Genomic DNA, 23,380 nt, shown 5'->3' with positions numbered 1-23,380 from the left:
TTTCTTTGTGCCGAATTGATGTATTCAATAAACCAGTGCTTTGAAGAAGATGGAGTGCTGAATTGCTTGGGTTCCTCAATTGGAATCTTGACACTTTGATTTTGCATCGAACTGGCTCTGTGGGCATGCTTCCTTTTTTCCAATCTCTGGGAACTGTCCTCCATGGCGATTTTGGTTTCAGATGCCAGAAAAAAGTATGTATGTATGTATGTATGTTGCACGCATGCATGTAAAATATTTACAAAGACACCCATCTTAAACCAAATTCTGGGTGGTTCAAACCCAAGGAAACAATATATACAAGTAATAAAAAAGCAATTTAAAAAAAAAGACTGGCACCACAGCTAAACTTTCCAATGCAGTTTTACATCACATTCCTTCCATACCAATCTCACCCTATCCCAGGATTTAGGGGAAAAGCCAGATCTTAAGTGATTAAAAGGGTGGGGCTAGATCTCAAAGGAAGGGTGTTCCATAGAGAAGGGGCTACCATGGAAAGAGCATGCTACCTAGGCCCTATAAAATGGCAGAAATTAAGGAAAGGGGCCTGGACCATGGCTACCCTATCTGATCTGCTGGGATGGGCAGGTATCCTCAGGGAGACGCAATCTTGCAAATAACTTGGTCCTGTGTCATGTAAGGCTTTAAAGGTAATAACCAGCTCCTTGAACCATACTTGGAAATAAACTGAGAGTAAACGTAAGGGTATTCTGGACCAATTGTAGCTTTTGAATAGTTTTCAAGGGCAGACCCATATAGAACACATTGCAGTAATTCAAGTAAGAAGTAGCCATGGCATAAGGGACCATGAGCAAAGTGTCATAATTGCTGGGATCATGTTAAAAAATGGTAACTTTGGAAATGTAGATATGGGCACAGACTGCTGTTACTATATGATTTGCATCCAAGTTTGATCATTGAGGGGCGGGGGGATGACAGAAGTGTTAGTTTGTTAGGTAGGCCTGACAAAATGTTTGGAAAACTTCTGAGTGAAAATATAGAAGGGATATTGAGCAAAACTTAAGAGGTAGAATGTGGTTTTATGTTAGACGGGAGTAAACAAATCAGATTTTTGCTCTTCAACAAATTAAGAAGCAATTTATAAGGTAAAAAGGAATGTGTATAGTATATTTGCTGATTTGGATAAAAGCTGAAGAGGCCTAAATTATTGCACATTTGGCACAAATGTGAGAAAAGTTTTTATTGTCAAATATGATTAAGAATGGTATACAGTGAAATTAAAGTATCTGTGAGAATAAACGGATGCTTAGTGAATACTTCACTGTTGAGCAAAAAATAAAACGAGGATGTTTCTTGAAATACACTAATTCCTTAATATATTGAAAGATACATGCATAAGAAATGCTTGTAATGGTATTAGAGATATATTGTGAGTGTATGTGTTAATGTTAATGACCATTATGAACAAGATATAGTAAGGTATGTAGGAGTATCTGTTTTTGCTGGTCTCTAATTGCCTTTTCTTCACAACACAATCCTATGAATGTTTACTCAAAAATGTAACCCATTCCCCATGTTCAATTGTCTTCATCCAAGGTCATCTTGCAGCAGATAATCTCCTTAGTGGCACAATAAGGTTACCTGCATTGAGAACCCTTTCAAAAGGAAGGCTTTCAAAAGTTTTCTCCCCACAAATAGACAAGAAAAATAAAATGTATCAGGGCAAATACAGAGGGCAAAGAAGCCACCAGCCAAATCAGAATTACAAGCAACAAGAGATTACATTTCTGACAATGTTCACTTTTCTTTGCTGCCCACTTGTTTGTGTAGCTATATTTAACAGCACTTGATTGAGGAAATGTTGAAAATAGCAGCTTGAACTTCCCTAATGAGACCTCTAGAGGAAAGCTGTGATGTCCAGAGGTGGGGGCCTAGAAAAAAATGGGACAAGAAAATGGGAGAGGTGGAGAAAAATCTTTAACTCTTTACAGGCAGCAAGGCTTTCACATGTTAGGATGCTTTACCTCACAGCTTCTCAAGTGGGTTGTTTTTTGTTTTTTGTTTACTTTTTGAAAGAAGTTTCTTTTTTCCACCTTACTCTCTGGGTACTTGAGAAATTTTTTCTACTTTATCTTGGAAATGTTTCGGAGATTACCGGCTTGAGATCTCAAACAGTAAAGCTATTGTGTTCTTCATTTCTGTCACATCTCTTTCCATCGCTCTTTAGTTTCCCTGGCTCCCTGCATTTCCAAATCTTGAAAGGGGAAAAGTGAAAGGCTTCTCCATAGATATAATGATTGTGTAGGAAGGCAAGAAAGCAGCAAATTGTTAGGCAAATGAATGCACAATGAAAGTGAAAACCACAATTCACAAGACACTAGTAAATGCAACACAGCTTAGAACAGTGATGGCTAACCTTTTTGCCATCGCGTGCCAAAAGCGGGGGCAGCGTGATTGGGTCACCCACACGCGCGTGCCCACATCCATAATTCTATGTGCTCCCCCCTGTGCTCTCCCCACTTTTGGCACGCGATGGCCCGGTGGGCCCGGTAGGCCTGTTTTTTGCTCTCCCCAGGCTCCAGAGCCTTTCTAGGAGCCTGGGGAAGGAAAAAACGGCCTTCCCCCCCCCAGAGGCCCTCTGGAGGCCAGAAACAGTGTGTTTCCTGACTTCTGGTGGGCCCAGAAGGCCTGAAAATCAGCTGGCTGGCACACGCATGCATGCCGGAGCTAAGCTCGCGTGCCCACTGATATGGTTCCATGTGCCACCTGTGGCACCCGTGCCATAGGTTCGCCATCACGGGCCTAGAACATTCACAGTATTGCTTCATTATTGGGGTAAAGGACACAGCAAATTGGCTTTGATATGATCACCTCTTCTCCTTTGCACGAGTGTGCCAGTAGTGTACCAGTACTTCAGAAAATGGTGCAGCTAGAACAATCTGCAAACCAGTTGCCACAATCTCTAATGCCATTTGACATCTATCAACTTTCAAGAAGAAAGAAAAATTAAGAAAATCTTCAAGGTGGCTTCAATCCAGCCTTCCCAGTTCTACTGAGTCCTATCATTCAGCAACCATGATAACACTCCCCTCCCCCTATAAGAATGCAAGCCTATTCTGAAATCCTGCCAAGAAAATCACAGGGAATAGCTGCCGGGAGTCAACAATGACTCAAAAGCACAAAAACAAAACAAAATATGGCAATTCGGTAGCACTATATGCTTGTCTTGGCTCAATCCTCTTGTTCTCCATCAGTACAGCATGAAGTGCAGTAGAGATTCAATCTATTGCTTAATCTTGTACATCAACAAAACTGATTCACTCTGGGCTTTTCCCAACTACCAAATTGAGGTGCTAGTTACCTATCATTGAGTTGGTGAATACAATACTTACTGTCAGTTTCCTCTGAATGTTTTCCACAGTCCTTATGAGTTCATCAAACTTTTAAAGAAAACTTTCATCTAAAGATTGCATGTTGCCAAGCAGTCTTTTTTCCCCCCAAGTGTCAGCCTCCTTCCCTCTGTAATCCAATATGTCATTGTTCAATGCAGCAGGTAAGCAGAACAGGAAAAAGACCAAAGAACGGGGTAGGTATTTTCTGGATATTTCTATCCAAAAACTTTTTCCAAATTAATAAAATACAAATTCCCTGCAGTGAATGTTCAATAAAATAGAATTCAAATAGAATCACTTTCACCATCCAAAGGCTTGTGCCGTGTTAATGAGAACAGCCAAATAGATCAAAGGAAAAAACCAGGGGGTAAAAACAGATAAAATCCAGCAGGGGGTTGAAATAAATCAGCATTCAGCCAACCAGTTAACATTTAAAGATAAAAAACAAACCAAAAAGTGAAGTTAAAACCTAGATTTGCTCACAAGGTTCTGCTGATAGAAGAGGAGGAGAAAAGATCAATGATTTTCTGGCTGCTCCCACATGAAGTTGCAACCTTCAAGATTCCCCTTCTCAGGTGGGTCCGAAAATTGTCTTGGGTCATTCCTAAGAGCCCTCTTTTAAAACCAGGTAATACTTCCAAAGAACCAGCTTTGTCAATAAAAACAGCAGATCATTGGCAGCAGCCATCTTGGGGGAGGAGTTCAGACCAAATGCTTTTTGAGTACTCTTGTCGCTTCTCTGTAAAGGAAATTGACACTGTCATTGGTAGTCTGAAAAGTAGTAAAGCACCAGGCTTCATTGGCATTCATCCAGAATTCCTGATAAACTCTGGGAGGTGCATGCAGAATTGGATTGGTAAATTCCTCTCAGACATAGTTTCCAATGGCTGCTTCCCACCAGAATTCCCAAAAACTAAAATAACATCATTTCTAAAATCTGGCAAACCACAAAACAGATTTGAAAGTTACCACCCAATCATCCTTTTGAGTTCCTGCTACAAACACCTGGAAAAATAATTATAAACAGATGAAATCTGCCCGTGGAACAAGCCTACTTTCAACAAGACCAGAGCTGTATAGACCAGGCACTAAGCCTAACAGGCTATACTGACAGGATTCCAATGAGGCCTCAAAACCGTGGGCGTGTTTGTAGACCTCATTACAGCTTATGACATAGTTTGGAGGGACAGGTTGTTATACAAAATGTGCCATATTATCCCCTGCAAAAATCTTTATTGACTAATTAATAACATGCTGTGTATTAGGTCCTTTCAGATAATAATGGGGGACAACATAAGTTAGGTAAGAAGATGAAACAATGGTGTCCCACAAGGCTCTGTAATGGCATCTACACTATTCAATGTATACATATCAGATATGCCAGCAACAAGGAGACACAAACTTCGATATGTTGATGATTTGGCCATAGCAGTACAAGAATAACACATGGAGGCGACTGATAGCTTCCTGTCCAAAGATCTTAACATCTTGGGAAACTTCTTCACTAAACAGCAAACATATGAAGCCCCGATGATCTAGTTAAATAACAACTTAGTCTCCTATTATCCCCATCCAAAGCACCTTGGAGTAACATTGGACCAAACTCTCCCCTATAAAATACACCTAGAAATGTGGCCAAAATCAATACTAAGAACAACATACTTTAGAAATTATGTGGAGCTAAATGGGGAGCTTCATCTGCCACCCTCAAATCATCAGCACTCCATTTGGTCTATTCCACAGAAGAATACTGTGCCCCTGTGTGGCTTAAGAGCTGACATACTAGTAAGTTGGATGCCAGACTCAACAACACCAGGAGAATTATAAGCAGATGCATTAAAAATACTCCAACTTGCTGGCTTCCTGTCCTGAGCCATTTAGCACCACCAGAAGGCAAGATGTACTAGTGAGAAAAATACAGAAAAATTATGAACAATACACTCCTACCGGTGTATACCGACCTTCTTCATTTATCAACCAGAAGACTCAAATCCAGGAAACCCCCACTAACACTTGCACAACATCTGCCCAACAACTTTAACATCAATTTCCAATGGAAAGTCAAATGGGTTGCTGGAGGCCCACATGTAGAAAGACATATAAATGACCCCACAAAAAGGTGCCAGTCTTTGAACTAACATGTCAGCAATTGACAATCTTGAATAGGATTTGCACCTCAGTGCTCCACATCTGTTGGAATTCTCTGTATAAATGGGACATAGCAACCTCCCGTTAGTGACTGGCTGTAAACAGTACGCAAATACTGGTCCAGTATCTGATTGATTTATTTTTTTTAATATAAATGACACTATGCTTCAATGGTTAGATGGCCTAGACATTGGTACTTGAACATAGATCTTTTTAACATTTATATTTTTATTGTGTTCTTGCTAATCTAGATGAAATGTTAATGCATATTGCTAGTCCATGTATGATACACTATAAGCTAAATAAACAACAGTGCATGAAAAATAACTACAATTACTTATCAGGGCTTGAAATAGCATAACAATGAAATGGTGTAGGAATGAAATAACAAAGAGTAATAGACTGAAACTCTGAAATGATGGGAAGGTGCCATCGTCTTTGCTTCTTGAAAGAACATGAAGTCAGCATTTGTTACTTATATAAAGAAAGGAAAAAAGAGGTTCTAAATAAAATTGATGTATGTGAATCAGCTTCAATGTTTATCTTATTTTATTTTATTTTTAAAAAAATCAGCTTAATACTCAACTAATAGCTTTGGTTATCGGAAGTTGGACATGCAAAATTAGGACTGTCCCATTTGGCAGTGAACCAGAACTGAGACAAGTCAAGAGTAGGAAATGAAAGCAGCAGATCTTCTGCCAGATTGAACAATGTGGGAAGAGCACTTTAACTCAGCAGTGAGAAAATATCTCTATAAATCTCATGCCCTCCTCGGTCTGAGCCTGAGGATGTGGTAGCTAGGATAAGTGCAGTAAAAGCACATGGATTATAACAGAATAATGGAGTTGGAAGGGACCTTGAAGGTCTTCTAGTCCAAGCCTTGCTCAAGCAGGAGACCCTATCATTCCAGACAGGTGGCTATCCAGACTCTTCTTAAAAGCCTTCAATGATGGAGCACCCACAACTTCTGAAGGCAAGCCACTCCACTGGTTAATTTTTCTCACTGTTGGGTAATTTCTCCTTAGTTCTAGGCTGCTTCTCTTCTGAATTAATTTCCATCCATTGTTTCAATTATTTTTCAAGACTTGTAGGCAATGAAATATGCTGCTTTCCTAAAGGCAACTTGGCTTTTAAAGGATTCTATCCTTCCACTTTCTTAATGATGATTCCAAGAAACAGCTTGTATTGATAGCTACTTTTTGTGTTTTGGGTTCAACAAATAGGTTCATTGTCCCCTTGCAAAACATTCCTTCTCCTGCCTTGGAAGCAGTCCACTCCTATGTCAATTCAGAATGAAATTGCACAAAACTGAATAGAGAGGTATTCTCCAACTTGGGAGAAGGGGGAAGTGGTTCCAGTAGTTCAGGGACACTTTCTTCTGACCAGATATGACCTTGGATTGGTCCTCTTGGCCACCTTCTTTCTTGGGTGCACAACTGGTCTTTAAAGGGCTGCAGATGTTGAGCACTGCTGCTTTTTCTGGATACTTCTAAGATCTTCCATCAGATGGTTTAAAGCAGGGGTCTCCAACCTTGGCAACTTTGAGCCTGGAGAACTTCAACTCCCAGAATTCCCCACCCTAACCCTAATCCCAGCAAAGCTGGCTGGGGAATTCTGGGAGTTGAAGTCCGCCAGGCTTAAAGTTGCCAAGGTTGGAGACCCCTGGTTTAAAGGACCGGTAAGAATCATTTCTCGTTGGCCGCCATGGCTGCGGGTGATGCCCAACACCTCTTAAAAAACCGTCTAGTTGCAGACGGCTGCTACGTTTCCTTCCGGCTACAAGATGCTGGTCCTTCTGGATCTTTTCCTGGTGTCCAAGGAAAAACTAAACCCGATTCCGTTAGACCGGAATTCACTTCCGCCCTCCTCGTCATCGCCGGCTTTAGTGATGCAGCGCAGGCCCTCAAGGGAACCGGGAGGGCGGAGGAGCTGCCGGCTTGCAAAGGAAGATCGCAGGCAAAGGCCGGAGGTTGCTGCCCATTCTCTCTCCCGTGTCTATGTTATGACATGTTCTGTTTGTCCTTATTTTTAAAATTAACTGATGTCATTTTTAACGTGAGCCAGAACAGTTTTTCTCCTCGCGTTTTGTACACAAATGCCTTTCCTGCGATAAGCTGGGCTTTCTTAAACCCGCCCCTGTTCCCTACTCCAGCAGCCTGTTTACTTGTCCCGATTAGCAGACTTCTCTAGACTTTCTCCTCCTCTCTCCCGTCCTGGCCGTCTGGGGGTGTTTTAGGAATTTCCCCTGTCTTGCTTTATTTGTTTGTGTGAAATTTAGTTTGAAAGGAGATCACAGAGCGCAGAAGGAGTTTGTCATGAGAGAATTACCAAGTGACCCTGCGTCTGATTATATGTCATTATCTGGAGACTTGGGGTATCCAAATTACCACAACGGCCTCACTCAGCCAGATCAATTACACTGAGATACGGGGCGGGGGGAGGGATTTAAGCACACCGACACCTCTGTAGAAGTGTGTGTGTGAACGGGGACCTTTGCACGACTCTTGCAAATTCGAAAAGCGACTGACTGCTTTTGTCAATGGGGATGGCAAGAAGGGGTCCGGCGGCGGCGATCGATTTCTTGCCGCCTCGGAGGAAGTTCCGCTGAGCTTCAACGGGCCTCGCTCGGTCGCCCTGGGATAAATGTGTCCGGTCCGCCGCGTTCCTCTTTGAAAGGTTCGCGTCTGCTGCGAAGACCGGAGAGACCGAAGCCACGAAGGGTATCCATTCCCATTTACGCCCTTGGGAGAGAAGGGAAGATGCTTGGAAGGCGCTGCTTGGTTTCTCGCGACTCAGGAAAGGGGGTGAAAGCAAAGGCCTTTGAGCAACAGGCCTCCCTCCTTTGGGGTTCTAAACGATTACCTGAACCCAAAGGTCACGGAACTCACGACTGACACTTGAGAGGTTCTGAGACTTCAAAAAAAATGCATTGAAACTGTTGAGTAGAATTCGGCGCATTTGAACTCGCAGGTCTTTCCAAGAGCTCAAAGTAAGCGCACCAGCAGCGGCGGCGGCAGTAGAATAACGGTATTTGCAGGAAAGGCTCGTGCTCTGGCTTTGGCGCTTCTCCAAAGTTACTTGAGTGCTACCAGAGCCCCCGTCCCTGTACGTATATATGTATATATCACAGTTTTGCTATTCGCAGCATTTCACCTCCGCCGTCGCAATCCCCACCCCTTTTCAGGACACGGAGGACCGAAGCCCAGAGCCCCTTCTGGGTGGCGGCTTTCTGCCTTTCTCGAGGCGCTCCAACTCTGGGAGCTGACTGGAGAAGCGGCCACAACCGCAAGGGGGTCTCGATTTCAGGAAAGCTTACAGTTGCAAGAATATAAAGACCAGGGCGGAAATTCGTTTTCCTACTAAAGCGATTCGGTTCAGAACGGATGATCCTCCCGCTCCGCTCCTTCCCACAGCTAAATGCAAAAAAATCGTTGCCAAGGCCAGATAAGGCAGGACGCTTCACATTTCGTATTTAGCGGAGCTTCCATAAATTCGAAGGACTTCTGCTAAACGATTCGCTACCGCGCTATATACACTCGCTCTTTATTCAGTGTATGGGCCACTCGTTCTTCACAGCCGATAGGATCCTTTCCTGAGTGACTAACCTTAATTACACGATTTCCTTTAATTAAGCAAACCGAAGCTCAGATCTCACTCTGCCACATTAACCTCACCAGGGCCCTAGATCCAGACTTTGCGGAAGGATGCGGGGATCCCACGTGTGAGTTTAGGTGACTGAGAAGACGCGCCAGGTCTTAAGAGGGCTAGAGGAAGGGGTCCACTGAATCCCAGGGATCTTTGGAGGTGCTTGTGCAAAAAAAATTGCGGAGAAATCATTTGCGAGGCTGCGGAATTTAAGCCGAAGTCGTCAGCCTGTCATCTTTATTTTTCCAACAGCAATTCAGTTCCGGACACAGACTGGGCCGGAAACGCTGGGATTTCCTTGTGCCTCTCCTTCCAACGATCGAAGTCCTCTGGATAGGTCTGACTACAATTTCCATTATCCCCAACGAGAATGCTTATTAGAAGGAAACGATGAGAATTAGTATTGCTGCTGTTATTAAACCTCCAGCCCTTGAACGGGGGAAAGCAACATAGGATTATATTTACGAATGGTGAGTTGGTGTCCAGGTGAAGCTCAGCATTCAGCCCAGACAAGACTGAATAGCTAGGAAGGCATTTCACAGTACTCCATTACTGGACAGGAATTTTAATGCCATAAAATAAATGAAGTTTAGGCTGGTTACCCTGCAATATATAAACCGAAGGATAGATTTTATCCAATTAAAATCTCCCTTCCGACATACAGTTTACTTGGTTGTGGGAATTATCCCTAGACCCGCATAAAAAGTAATTCTCATATATTTCAAGTAATATACCCTTGCCCTAATTTACATAGTTGTTTAAAAATAATCTACGCAATTGCTTTGTAAAATGCTTAGAAATCCAGAAAGCTGTTTCTTGAAAATAAAGAACTGTAGGTTCCTTATTCTAAACTATAACTATAATTATTTAAACAATATGAAATCACACAATTGTATTTATTTTGTGCTTTTTTAAAAAAACCTAAAAATAACATTCTAAAATATGATAAAAATACAGGAATCTGTGGACACTATACAATGTCAGGATAATTATATTAAAATATAATTTTATTTTTAAAATAAATAAATAATTTTAATTTTTACAAATGATGGGCAAGGAAAAAGAAAAAACTTAAATAATAATTTACCCACATCTCTTGGGGTACACCTATACTCATTACTTGGAATAAAATACCCTCTGAATTCTATGGAATGTAGGTCAGAGTAGGATTGGGATAGCATGGTGAGGGACTCTCAAATTGTGTGCTGCTATCGGTATCGATTGGCAAGCAAAAGACCTCTTGATTTCAATTATTGAATGGATGGGGGAGATCTCACATATCTTAAATTGCAAAATTGATGAAACAACTAACAGTCGATAACAGCTATGGCTCCTTGATAAGTGCGGGTGAATGTACTGCCCTGCTAGCCCAATCACACCCCATTTTTTCTCCTGAATGTGTAACCGGAATGTTTGGGGGGGGAGCAGTCTCAATGGGAGATAGAGATGAGGTGAATGCAACCAGCCACATGTCAACCCTCACTCAAGACTCCCCGATTTCTTCATAAATCAATAATCGGAAGGAGGCAGGAAATTGGATGAAAGGTTGCATGAAAGAAGATCAGAGTTTTTCAAGAATAAACGTGTTAAACTGTAATCCCATCCCTAATTTTCTGGGAGATAAAGCCCACTGAATTAGTAGACCATATTTCAGGACATCTTTTCGCTGGATGCCTCCTCTTCAGCTGAATAAGACATTTAAGGAAGCACGCAAAGAACCCACTGTCCTGAATCTGATGCTCCCAAGCACCAACGGCAACGATTTTCCTCCCCATTCCATAAACCTACGTAAACCTGAACTCATTTAGATGGAATTCCTGCAAACGCTGTTTTTGAAATCAGGGAAATAAATCTAAAAGAGGAGACATACCTACATAACGTTATAAACACTAGACACAATAGTAAAGACTTGCATTCTTCAACCACCAAGGGAATTGTTATCCAGAAATAATATATTGGAGGAAGGAGGTAATGTCAGATTCATTTGATGAAATACCAATATAGATTATTGAAATCTGGAAATAATACACAAAGTAGTGAAAATGGAGGAAAGGGGAGATGAAGAGACAGAAAAACCTTTCTTTCTCATCCATTTTGACTCATCCACTCCAAGGATGAGTCAAAATTGCATCAAAAAATAAACTATGTTGCCAGACGGATTTAAAAAAAAGTGTAGGAGAGACAACAGAATGTTTTTATTTCCAAGACATTATTGGGTATCACTTTATAAATTCCTGGTGTCCTGCTTTAAAGACACGTATGTATGTGCGTTTTAATTGGGACCTACTGCTAAATAAACCTGTCAGGTTTAGCATGCAACACAAAACGGCGGCCTGCAGTCTAACCCTAAATGCCGCCGATTTAAACGGGAAAGCCCGCTGGTCTGAATGGAGTTGCTTAGATTTGTGGCCCCAACACAGAATCGGTAGAAGGCGCTTTACTTGCCCTGTGGTGCTGGAGAGGGGAGGGGAGTGAAATGCTTTTGTTACTCTCCCGGGCAACTGTTTCCCTTGGGCCAAAGGCTTCGCGGGCAATTTCCAGAATCCGGATCGCAGATGGGGGAAATTGCAGAGCCAGGCTCCTTTCTGTCTGAGTGGTGGACGGTCATTCCTTCCCCAGTCAGTTCTCTGCTTGCGGTGAGAATCCAAACAACCAAGGCTTATTATATCCAGCAGCTGCCGATTTGAGCGTCCCTAAGAATAAATCGCATTCATTCAACATTGTATTATGACTGAGATGTTCTTGGGAGGAGTGTCTCGTGTGATGATTAAGGGGCAAAAAAGGAAGCTATGAAGAAACAGCACCAACCCTCGAAGGCTGGAATGAGCCTTCGCCTTAAAACACGCCAAAGTCTCCGCGCACATTGTAGAAGTAGGGGCGAGGATGGAGTGGAGGAAAAATTGGCTTGTATTCCTCCTCCAAATACCAACTACAATAATCCTTTTTAAGCCATCCTTCCCTCTCCTCTCTTGAGCTTTACCGCTTGTAAATAATGGACATTTAAATTATCCTGAGCCTTCCTCCCTTGTTAACGGGACCTAAGAAGGAAGAACGGAAGAAAACTCGCAGGGAAGGACAGCCAGAGAAACTGCGCACTTTGTGTCTCTGACCTGTGACCTTTTAGTAGCGCTTTTGGTTTCTTTTACTTGCATGGCCAAAGTAGACAGTGGGAAGCGAGTTTGGCCACAAAGCTTACAGTTCTTTTTTTCTTGCTCTGGCACACATGTTTTAGGGAGGGAGGGAGGGAAGGAAGGAAGGAAGGAAGGAAGGAAGGAAGGAAGGAAGGAAGGAAGGAAGGAAGGAAGGAAGGAAGGAGGGAGGGAGGGAGGGAGGGAGGGAGGGAGGGAGGGAGGAAACTAAAAGAGAACACATTTTGTCCAACTTAGACAAATATAGAAAGAAAAGAAAGGAACAGATACAAGAAAAGTGGAAATCAAGGCGAATCATCTGCATGTGGGAGAGATTTGTGGGCTGGATACTCGTTGAGACGTCACCACTCCGCCGGTTCCACGCGTAATGTCCAAAGACATTACCGAGCATCTGGCCGGCGGCACCCAGAACCGAAGAGCCCCGCTTTTGATCTCGGCTCTCCAGCGGCCGCAAGTCAGGGCACAGACTGAAATGCTCCCTTCTTAAGTTTATCTCCGCTCCCTTCGAAACCTCCCGGGCTGCCCAGCGCCCTTCGCGCTCCAGATTGTAATCTGCCCAAACCTCTAACAAAGAGTTCTGGAAGAGAAATCAGACAGGCAAAGTTGAAAGTTCGGGGTGCAGGCCATCGTTTTCCTCTTAACTTTCTCTTTCTGACTTCTCTCTTCTGTTCCATTAATCCTTTTAATCATTGTTTCTTCATTTCACTTCTTTCAAATAACTCCCTCTCCCCCATTGGTCTCATAATTTATTACAGTGTATTCCCAGTCATTGCTGTAGCATGCCTCTTAATTAACTTAAGAAAAGCTCAAACTCAGGAAAAGAAATCTATATGCGCCTTGAACCGACTTCTTCGAACACATAACAAGCTTCCGAACTTGGCTACAACTTAGCCTCTCTCAGTGGAAGCTCTTGGTTCGCTCCGGGGGATTTATTTCCAAGCGGATCTCTACAGAACCCAATCAATATACCTCGAAGAAAGTGCCTGGCCTGTGCGGGACGTCAGTTCTCTTAAATTAATGTCGATTTACTAAACAAGCGAACGGAGCATCTGTCTCTTTTGACTTCGTAAAAAAAAAAAAGCATTAATTTATAGGCGCATGGAAGGAGCCCAAAACAACAATTTAAATCAGAGGATAATCTCTCCCCCCCCCCACTTCTTCTTCTAATCCTGCATATTACATTCAAAGGGGGCCTAGGCTTTATTGACTTCTATGGATCTTTCAAGTCCTTGGTTAATAAGGAGGTGATAATATGAATTTGCCTAGGTGGCTCTTTATGGAAAAGTAAGGAAAGCTCAGGACGTCGGGAGGAAGTGAAAGCCGAATTGCCCTGCAGTATAGAGTCAGGCAAACTGTCACTCCGGAAAGCCGACGGATTCAGATCGAGCAGCCACCTCGCTCGGAGACGAGAAAAGGGCCGCTCGTTGGGTCCGTGTCAGACGAGTGCTCCGCTTTTCCTCTCCTCTCTCAAAGGGGGTCTGGTGGTCCTTCGCTCCGTTGTTTCTGGCCGGGACTTTTTCTCGGAAACTCCGAAGAAGCAGCCGCAGCACTTTGCCGGAGAAATGTCTCAAGAGCTGCGTTCGCCTCGGCAGAGGCGAAGCTGAGGATCCAAGAAGTGGATCCAAGTCCCTGTACCCGCATTGCTGCGTTAATAGCCAGGTTAACCAGTGTCGTCCGATTAAACACAATATTATGGAAACCAATGGCTGCTTTATGCCTGTCGCATCAGGAAAGTCACTCCAAAGTTTAGCGACTAAGCAATACAAATCCTAAAATGAAGGTGTTTCATTTAAAAGGAAACGAATCCTGGTTTTTCCTCAACAACCTGATTTGGCGTTGTGGCAAGAAATTCCGCCGCCTTTCGCTTAAATGCAGCGGGGCTGCATACATTCCTGGCGGGTAAACGCTCCTGTGGACAGGGCCGCTCTGCTTCCAAGGAACTATGCTAGGATCTGGGTGTAAATTGACTTAATGCCTCAACCGGAAAATCGGGATCAAGCCAAATGCTTGGATTTAACCGAATTGCCGGTGGGGGCTCCAAATGGCTTCCTTGCATTTACTGCTCTCCTGACAGTCATCTGCCATACTGAGGGCAAGTCAGGCTCCCCCAGAAACCAGGGCAAAGTCCTCAGGTGCCTGTAAATAATTAAGATTGCGCTCACCGTCCTTTCCCTCCTTAATGAGACTTAATATCAGGCCACCAGAGGATTCTAAATTTAAACGGGCACGTTGCAGGCCAGACTATGGGTGCCATTGACCGTTTTTATATGGGGCATATTTAGCATTTGCTCATTTGTTGCCATAGATGTTTTTTTTTATTTTCATTAAACTCTCCATTTCTACATGAAGATTCCCCTGCATTCACATGTGTGAAAAGACATTCATTTCAGATTGGCTTGTTTGGGCAAAAAAGATAATGACAGTTATAGGGTAAAGTTTATGCATCTTTTTTTTCCCATTTCAGTCTCAGTCCTAGCCTTTATCTAACTGGTCTTGGGAGAATCTGCTGCTCTTCTGGGATTTCAGTAGAAATGAACGGGCTTTCCTTTGTGCAGTGAGGAGCAAAGGCCTGACACACACACTACTTTTCTCCTATTGAGCTAAATATTTCTCAAATAGGTTACAATGGAGGCATCAGTGGCAGCAGAATGCTTTGAGTTAGATTTAGCCATTATTTAAAATGAATCAGTGAAATAAATGGGACTTTTCCCCACCTTTATTCAGAAAATTCTCTGTGAATAAGATTCAGAATTTGAATCTCATTCATTTAATTTTGAATGTACTGAATGAGAGGCAGTCTTAAGCTAACCCGAATTAACAGCAAGGCTTCTCGTGCTGGCAGAAAACTTGTAGATTAATTGTGCATCTCTAAGAATGCTTACTCAGGAGTAAATCCCACTGTTAGATATGAGCCCTGCCACAGTCCACTTTAAGGTCTGCAGCCATCAGATTTTGTCTCACTTCTGCCTTTGGCTATGACCGCTTGAGGAGTGGGTAGCAGTGAGATCAAGCAGTAGTCTTGAAATAAAACAGGGTCCCCATATTGCAAAATCCAGAGTTGGAGTGGGAAGACCCTTTCTGTTTTGGCTGGATTTTTGTTTGTTTGTTTCCTCCTCCTCCCCCTCCTCCTCCTTCTCTTCTTTCTGATGAACCAGAACCTATACAATTATTTTATGTATTCCTCCCATTCTTTTCCATTTTCAGGTCACAGGTAAGCTGTAATTTTGCTTTCAGGAATTTTTCTTGAAGCAACAGAGATCAAGAAACGTTTATTCTTTGTACAGTTCTATGATTGTGATCAGGAGAGAATTAAGCCCATATGGCAGAAACAAAAATAAAGTTTTCCAGGATAAGTGTGATCATTTGATCTATTGCTCCCTTTATGTTTGGGGCTGTGTCCTAAATTATTTTAACCTTACTCTTCTTCCCAAGTGTGTGTGCGTGGGGGGGGGGTCTTTCCCCCACATATCGATCCTCCCTCAGGAACAAGGCTAGACGTTGCTTAAGTTCAAATTTCTAGTGCATGCATGAAATGAACTTTTTCTTGTTTCTGTGTGTTCAACATTTCATATGCCCAAAAACTACATATGAATACTAATTTTTATCAGGACTTTGTTACCTAGTACTTCAGAAAATTCATGTCCCGCCTTAGCCAGCTGGCTGCATTCTCTTTCAGCCCAACTCATAGAGTTGTAGTTGTGGGGAACATAGGAGTAAGGTGTGTTGTATAGGCCTTGAATTATTTGTAAAAATAATAAAGGAAGGATATATATACATACTTTAGCCTAATATTACTGTTAGGTCAAACATGTTTTCCTCATGTTTTCTGGCCACACTAGTAGTAACAGTCATAAAGTAGCTGTTTGGATGTGTCTTTTATTGTTAAATACAAAAAGTACAAGCATATGCTTAGATTTTTTTTTAGCAGAAATATAAAAATTAAGAGCTTGAGGTGCTGTTGAAAAGATTTGATTACTTACCAAGGCTAAATGAAGGGACGGCTGATTTCAGGTGGTGATACCGGACAGACCAAAAAGCCTGGGGAGGAGCATTAAGATTAAAATCATTTTAGGTCAGCATTTTGAATAACTGACTGTTTCCTTAATATCAGACCTGGTTCTCCCCTTTATAGAGCATACAATTCCTACTTTTATTTTCCTTCCTCCCCCCCCACTCCCCCATTTCCTTTTTGCTTTCCTCTTCTTTTGGGGGAGAGGGTATTTTTATTTATTTTTCTATATGAATAACACTGAACAAGCAGGTATCATTTTGTATTAAAGGAATCTTATACAAACCTAGAGGTCTCATTGGCTGGAATAAGATGGCTTGCAAAAATAGACTCATTAATAAAATTTTCAGGATATTCTTTCTGGACTACGAGAGATTTACATTTAAGTGACAATAAACGACAATGTAAATGGCTTGCCTCAGCATCAGATATTCTCCCCTCATCTTTGTAAATGTACTAGTAGTATATAATTTAACCAGTTTTAACTATAGGCATACTTTTATATCAAACATACAATACTATTGTATTCTGGTATATTATTCATTGGTTGGCAGTATATAGATATACTTACATCATAATATCATATTATAATAATACATCTGAACTGACACAGTCAAACGTCTTCCTTGTTTTACTTTCAATCCATTTTAATGGATAAGATTTTCCACCAAAACACAGGGCAGGCACGAAGATACTTACAGGAAAACATTGTTAAATACTTGCATTAATCTCTGAATGTGAGGGGGTTGGGCAGCGACTTTTCCTGGTTTGTTTTAATTGTATTACGGATAGAAACGGCAGCCAATCCTAAAGAGAAGCTGGACAATTAGCAGCGCGAAGATCAAAAAACGTTTTACGGCTCAAAGCGAAATGCCCCGCCCCGGTCTGTAGTGATTGGCTTAAAGAGCCTCTGACGAAATATATTAACCCGAACTACCCTAAAGATGTAGCTGTACATGGAGCTCAAGCTGGGAAAATCGACCAGTGCGTTGCGCAGCTCCGACTCTGCCATCTAAGCGTTGTGCTCTGTTTCATCCTTTTTCTTCCCTCTTTCGAGACCGTCCTTATCCCTCTTCTCAGCGGGTCCACGTCGGAGCAGGAAGACCGCCGGATTTCCCCTCCTTCCCCGAAAACGGACTGGCTGGGTTTTACATTCCCGGGAGAAGAACTAGACCCAAGAGGAGGAGACTGTGCTGCTCACACTTTAATCGAAGGAGACGCGATTCCCGTCCAGGCGGCGGGCCTGGGGAGCTGGGCGGCAGAGGGGAGGGAGACGTGGGGAAGTTAGGGGCAAAAAATGCAGGTGTAAGTAACCAGCCCTTTAACCGCCCGCTTTCGTGCCAGTTTGGTCGACAGTTCCTCGGAAGACGCTAAGGGAGGACAGCTGATCCCTTCGGGGAGGGGGGGGCTGCTTTCCTTACCGTGTCTGCAGCTTCCAAGGTTAAGCCCCCCTCCCGCCCCGTATGAGTGCGGCGGTGGGGACTGAGCCTGCCCTCTCGGCGCCCGGGGGACTTGGCAGCGGCTGCCCGATGGCGACGAGCTGGTGCTAAGGCGGGGGTCTTCACGGGAGCGGAGATCCAGGGGAGCGGATCCAGGGTGGCGGGCGGCCGGGGAAGGCCGGCGGCGATGAGTTTAGTAGGTGGCTTCCCCCACCACTCGGTGGTCCACCATGACGGCTACCCCTTCGCCGCCGCTGCCGCCGCCGCCGCCGCCGCCGCCGCCAGCCGCTGCAGCCACGAGGAGAACCCCTACTTCCACGGCTGGTTGATCAGCAGCCACCCTTCGGAGATGTCTCCGCCCGACTACAGCATGGCGCTCTCGTACAGCCCCGAGTACGCCAACGGAGCGCCAGGCCTGGAGCATCCCCACCACTACGTGGGCGGCGTGGCTCCCCCTGGTAGTGGCGGCGGGCCGCCGGGCTTGGGGGGCGGCCCCCGGCCGGTCAAACGGCGTGGCACGGCCAACCGCAAGGAGCGGCGCAGGACTCAGAGCATCAACAGCGCCTTCGCCGAGCTGCGCGAGTGCATCCCCAACGTCCCGGCCGACACCAAGCTCTCCAAGATCAAGACGCTGCGGTTGGCCACCAGCTACATCGCCTACCTCATGGACCTCCTGGCCAAGGACGACGCCAACGGCGAGGCCGAGGCCTTCAAGGCTGAGATCAAGAAGACCGACCTCAAGGAGGACAAGAGGAAGAAGGAGCTGGTCAGTGTCTCCCGCGGGCCCGGGAAGGAATGGGGCGGGGAAGGCGAGGCTCCCAGGCCACCAGCGTCGAACCCTCTCCGCTTAGACAGGCCCGCTCTCCTCGGACGGGCCGCTGAAAGACCTTGCTCAGAAGCGGAGCGGGCCGCGCTTCTTAGCCGCATCCGGCTAAGTCCGCCCTTAATCGATTGAAATTTAGGGACCAACCGGGGAGAGGGGGGAAGATCGTGAGTTTCGGTTAATGCAACAAAAGCCCGGCTCGTTTCTTAGGCGTCCCGGATGGATCCAGGGGGAAGGTTCCTCCGATGCGTTTGGAATGGGGCGGCGAGGCTTGCTTGAGGGCCGTGCCCAGAGAAACAATAGCCTGGTGTCCCCGACCCCAAGCCAAGCTCATGAGCCAAAAGGAGTAGGGAAGAATTTGACCCTGGTCAGGGCTGGCCGTAGGGGATAGAGGCGATGATTTTGGGTTGATTTCCAAGGAAAATATTCTCAATTTGAAGTAATTTATATTTCAAATTTTGTTTACATAGTGTATAATGTTTTCTGGAATTCAGAGCCAGGTAAATTGGAGGCCCGTGGATAGGAGAACATGCCCATCCCAAGTATGAATTGCATTCCTGTGGCCGATTGGAAATGGTCCTCGAGATAGTCATATATTAATTCATATATAATAAAACATCCATCTTCCTTTATTCCTAAGGAAGACTTTTTTAAAATGAGAAAGACAGGGAAGCTTCAGAGATAGTAGCACTGGCTGGAGCAGCCCTTTGGCTTCCCTTCTGACCAGGTTTCCGGAGTTGCTGTGCAACTAATATAGATCCATGAGGGGAAGGGGGAAAATATTTCTTTAGATGAAATTGCAACTCACCCTTCAAAATAAACCCCATCCCTTTTAGCCGCATTGGTTTCTAGTCTCAAGGCCTTTTAGGACTGCAGACATGCGAAACTAGTCATGGATTCACAAATTGGCTAAAGGAATCCACTAGAATTTTGTAGAAACTGTCTTGGGAGCCAACATCTTTATAAATTTGACCCTGAATGAAATCCTTTGGAATGTTCTCAGCAATGATATGCAGAAGGATCTACCAAGAACGCCTTGAAAAAATCACTGGCTTTAGGAAAAAAACTCTTTCTCTAATTCTTCTGGCTTTTCCAATGTTGGAAAAGTTTCCATTCCACTTTAAATCCAAGTGTTTAGACTTTGCTCAGATGTGGGTTGGAAAAGATCCTAATTTCAGTTTGAGGATGAAACCATCAGTTTGCAACCCCCCAGTTACTAGTTTCCCATCACAATCCACATTTTGACTTAAAATTGTTAATTGAGGCTCAAGAACATTAGAGTTCTATCCTAGAATTTCTAGGCATCTCAGGAAAGGAATATAATTTGGCAGAAGCAAGGGAGGATGGGGAACAACTTCTGTTGTTATGCCTACAACAGCAACTGCCTTCCAAACCCAGAGGAATTGGAATAGTTTGACTCTAAATTCCAGGTGGTATTGCAGTTTCAGATTTATATTCCTTCTCCCCCCCCTCCCACCCCTTGAGTGCCAATGAGTATTCTTTGTCACTGCATAAACATGCAAACTGCAAAATGTGCAGTTGTGTTATTGAAATTTTCTTCAACCTGGTAACCTCCAGATAGCTACAAATTCAATCATCCTCAACAGAAGGCACAACACAGCTGGCAGCCTGGGGAAACATGTACAATTGGATATTAACTGAAGTCTCCAAAAGTTGTACTTGATTCACACTGCTTGGTGCTTTCTATTGAATTTCTTTCAGAAAATATCCAAGTCTGGCTGCATTTTTGCTACCATTCATACAATAAACCAAATGGTGGTGTTAGAATTAGAATGGGAGCACAATTTTATTTTAAACCAAATACAACTTAAATAGTTTATAGGAAGCCCTTCCTCTTCTATCAACACTTCCAGCTATTTTGTTTCTTGATTTCTTGCAAGCTAAAAGCAGCAGAAAAAGCTTGACTGTAAGCAGGTTTGCCCATGTGATCAATTGACAATCTCTGGTTATTTTCTTTAATATTTTGGGATTCTGTTTATGGAAATAAAAGTTGTCAGGTTTTAGGGCATGAAAGCTAAAAGATGCATCCCCAAGCAGATTAGAAGAATTAAGGTTACAAACAAGCCCGACAGTCATTTTAAGTTGTAGCTTGAGAAAGGGTCAAGATAAAGAAATGAATACATTCCAAATTGGAATTTCATTTCAAGCTGGCATGCTAACCCACTGAAATTGATGGAATATGTGCATGTATAAATTTTATAGCAGCTGGAGCGTTCAATGGATTGGGGCCTCAAAATCCACATTCACTTGAAAAAATTCACTGGAAAAATTAATGGCATTTTGATCGAAATATCTCCCATATAAAATAAGTATCCAATTTTGGAGATAAATATATGGAAAGTGATTTAATTTTTGGAGGCTGGAACCTTTTTGAACAGTGACAAACCTTCTTGTAGAGCTATAGTTAGAATAAAAAATACCAGGTTGTTTAGTCTTTGCTCTTTAACTGGCATAGGGGTGAATTGTAATGGAAATATCTTTCCCTGGACTTGCTATCCTCCCAACCGGGGTTGGGTGACCCCTTACCTTAAATTGAGATTGTATCAATATTTGAGGTAGCCCATTTAACAATCATTTAAGATGACCTTTAGCACGTGTGTATCAGAGACATCAATTTTTCTTGCAGATATGGTGCAGACAATATATAGCCGAGTGGCAAAATGATGAATTTGGGGACTGGGCTGTGTGTGTGTGTGTGTGTGTGTGTGTGTGTGTGTGTGTGTGTGTTTTACAGCAAGTTTACTAAGAGCCTTACTCTGCACAGTCTGTGCATTTCATATCAGTACAGTCGCAAGTATGTGGTTATACGTTTGCAATTAAGATGACCCCATGATTATCAGAAGCAATTTTGTATTTGGGACTTAAATAAAGATATTTTAATAGGTATGCGTGTCCATGATTCACCCAGAAAGAAATGTCAAAGTTGTTAAAATCTGGATTACATTTCAGTGTTTTGTTCTGATTTGTGACCTGGCCGGTCTGGAAGACGTAAAGCTGAATGGTATCCCATAAGTTCAGAAGGGAGAGTGAGGTTTCTTTGACCGCAGTTCCCTTGCTCTGCACGGGCACCAGCCGGCTTGCAAAGTAACCCCAGCACGCATCTACCAAGAAGTAAACGCCTGTTGAAATGAACGGTGCTTGCTTCCCACCTGTGGATAATATCTAGGATTGCAACTTCAATTTGTGTACCTCCGGTGCCTGCGAATAAACAGGCTTGTGAAAAATAAAACATTGAATCTGAATTTCAGGTTTTCTGTTCTGCGGCCGGGTCTGAGTCTGACAGTCAGTCCCGCAGAACATCCCCAAAGGGTACGGATGGGAGGTGGTGATCCGGAAATGAGAGGAAGGATAATGGCTTTGTCTCTCCTCTTCACTCCTTTTCTCAAACAGAACGAGATCTTGAAAAGCACAGTGAGCAGCAGCGACAAGAAAACCAAGGGAAGGACTGGCTGGCCCCAGCACGTTTGGGCTCTGGAGCTCAAGCAATGAAGGCGAGTGAAAAGAATGGAGAACTTGTCCCTTCTGGGACTCTGGACCTTCCAGGCGAGGTTGCTGAGCTGAGGACTTTCCCTTCTTGCCCTTGTTTTGGAATCGTATGGTTTATTTATGTGCAATTTCCCTCCCGTAGTCTTTCTCCTTTAGAAAAAAAAATGTGGCTCCTGGAAGAAAAGCATTCCATAGTTCAACGAAATAAATGAAGAGGAAAACTCCGGCGTGGTAAGGAGAAACGCGATCTCCAAAGGGTGGTTCCCCCTTCCATCGTGATGAATGTTATGTTGCTTTGTTTGTATAGAACCCAGGGGACAAAAGGAAGTCAAAATAAAACATGAAGGCATTAGTGTGTAATATGAAATGTATACCTTTAATACCTGCTCTGTTTTGAATGATTGTGGAGGATAACTGTAAGGCAGTTGCTTCTCCCCCTCCTTCCCTCCCCCCTCCCAGGTTTCCTATCTCGAGGTAGGACTTCAGGGTTGTGAGAGTTCCCCCTCCCCTCCCCCCCCCCCGCCTCACAGTGAAGAAAATAGTGTCTAACAGTTCTTTGTTTAATCTGCACTTCAGTCCTAAAGGAAGCAAAGCAAAAATTAAAATTAAAATGAAGCAAACTACAATCCGTGCTGTTGAATAATTAATATTGCAAGGCCCAAGTGTTGTAATATTCGTTGGATCGTTGAGTGTATTTTTTTAAGTTAAAATAATTACATTTTATAACCTGAAAGGCTTAAACCCAACCTCAAAATCCTTTTAAAAAAATCTAGACATTAACCAAAGAGGTTGGTTAAAGTGAACTAAAAATACAATTCAATTATGAAGACAATGTATAAAAATCGATCCTGTGTATGGTTGGCTGGGAAAATAACATCGAACCCTCTAAGATTCACTGCCGAGTAAAGGTGCTTAAGAACAGCTTGTAGTTGTGTCTGGTTGTTTTTTTAATCAAGGTTTTTATTTGGTAAACGAACGGAGGTTATGTCGGCGGTTTGGAAACCGAAGGGCCAAAAGAAATTCCAAGGGCGGGACATGTTTATTCAATTGTTAGGATTTTGAGATTTTGGCTAGGAGCAGGTTTTTCTCAAAGGGACCTTCCTTTGTGATCAAAAGAGAGAAGAGCTCTTAGCGTCTGAGAGTCGCTATGAAAAAAGGAAGGGCAGAGCCCAGTTTCCCTTTGCTTTCTGGGGAAGAAGAGAGGGCTAGGGTCCCTTTACTTTTGTACTGTGATTTTTACTGATGGACTAATAATTTACCGCGGCCTTCGAAAGGTGTTTGTTGTGAAAGAGGGAGGAACCCAAAGA

At 43.4% G+C, this 23,380-nt stretch overlaps 1 protein-coding gene and 1 long non-coding RNA gene across 3 annotated transcripts in view; one reads left to right on the top strand and one right to left on the bottom strand.

Annotated features, from left to right (window-relative positions):
- The window catches only part of LOC139320600 (uncharacterized), a 94,419-nt gene extending 77,379 nt beyond the window's left edge, over positions 1 to 17,040 (bottom strand). The window contains exons 1-2 of one of the 2 annotated variants that reach the window (XR_011600705.1): positions 17,004 to 17,040; positions 16,276 to 16,333 (exon numbers count right to left, since the gene is read on the bottom strand). This is a non-coding gene — a long non-coding RNA (uncharacterized lncRNA). Of the gene's footprint in view, positions 1 to 16,275; positions 16,334 to 16,875; positions 16,947 to 17,003 lie in introns of those variants that run through there. The other variant, XR_011600706.1, reaches the window with a different exon arrangement.
- Positions 17,041 to 17,261: 221 nt separating this feature from the next.
- On the top strand, positions 17,262 to 22,994 carry HAND2 (heart and neural crest derivatives expressed 2). Its single transcript, XM_070948301.1, has 2 exons — positions 17,262 to 18,509; positions 21,978 to 22,994. The coding sequence occupies exons 1-2, from the start codon at positions 17,931 to 17,933 to the stop codon at positions 22,074 to 22,076; spliced, it is 678 nt and encodes a 225-aa protein (XP_070804402.1). The 5' UTR covers positions 17,262 to 17,930; the 3' UTR covers positions 22,077 to 22,994.
- Positions 22,995 to 23,380: the final 386 nt, after the last annotated feature.

Source organism: Pituophis catenifer, unplaced genomic scaffold (genome assembly GCF_029215685.1).
Source record: "Pituophis catenifer annectens isolate HBS135680 unplaced genomic scaffold, rPitCat1.0.hap2 SCAF_8, whole genome shotgun sequence".
Lineage (NCBI taxonomy): Eukaryota > Metazoa > Chordata > Lepidosauria > Squamata > Colubridae > Pituophis > Pituophis catenifer.
Note: the sequence above shows the minus strand (reverse complement) of the source record. Positions and strands in the feature narration are given on the sequence as shown.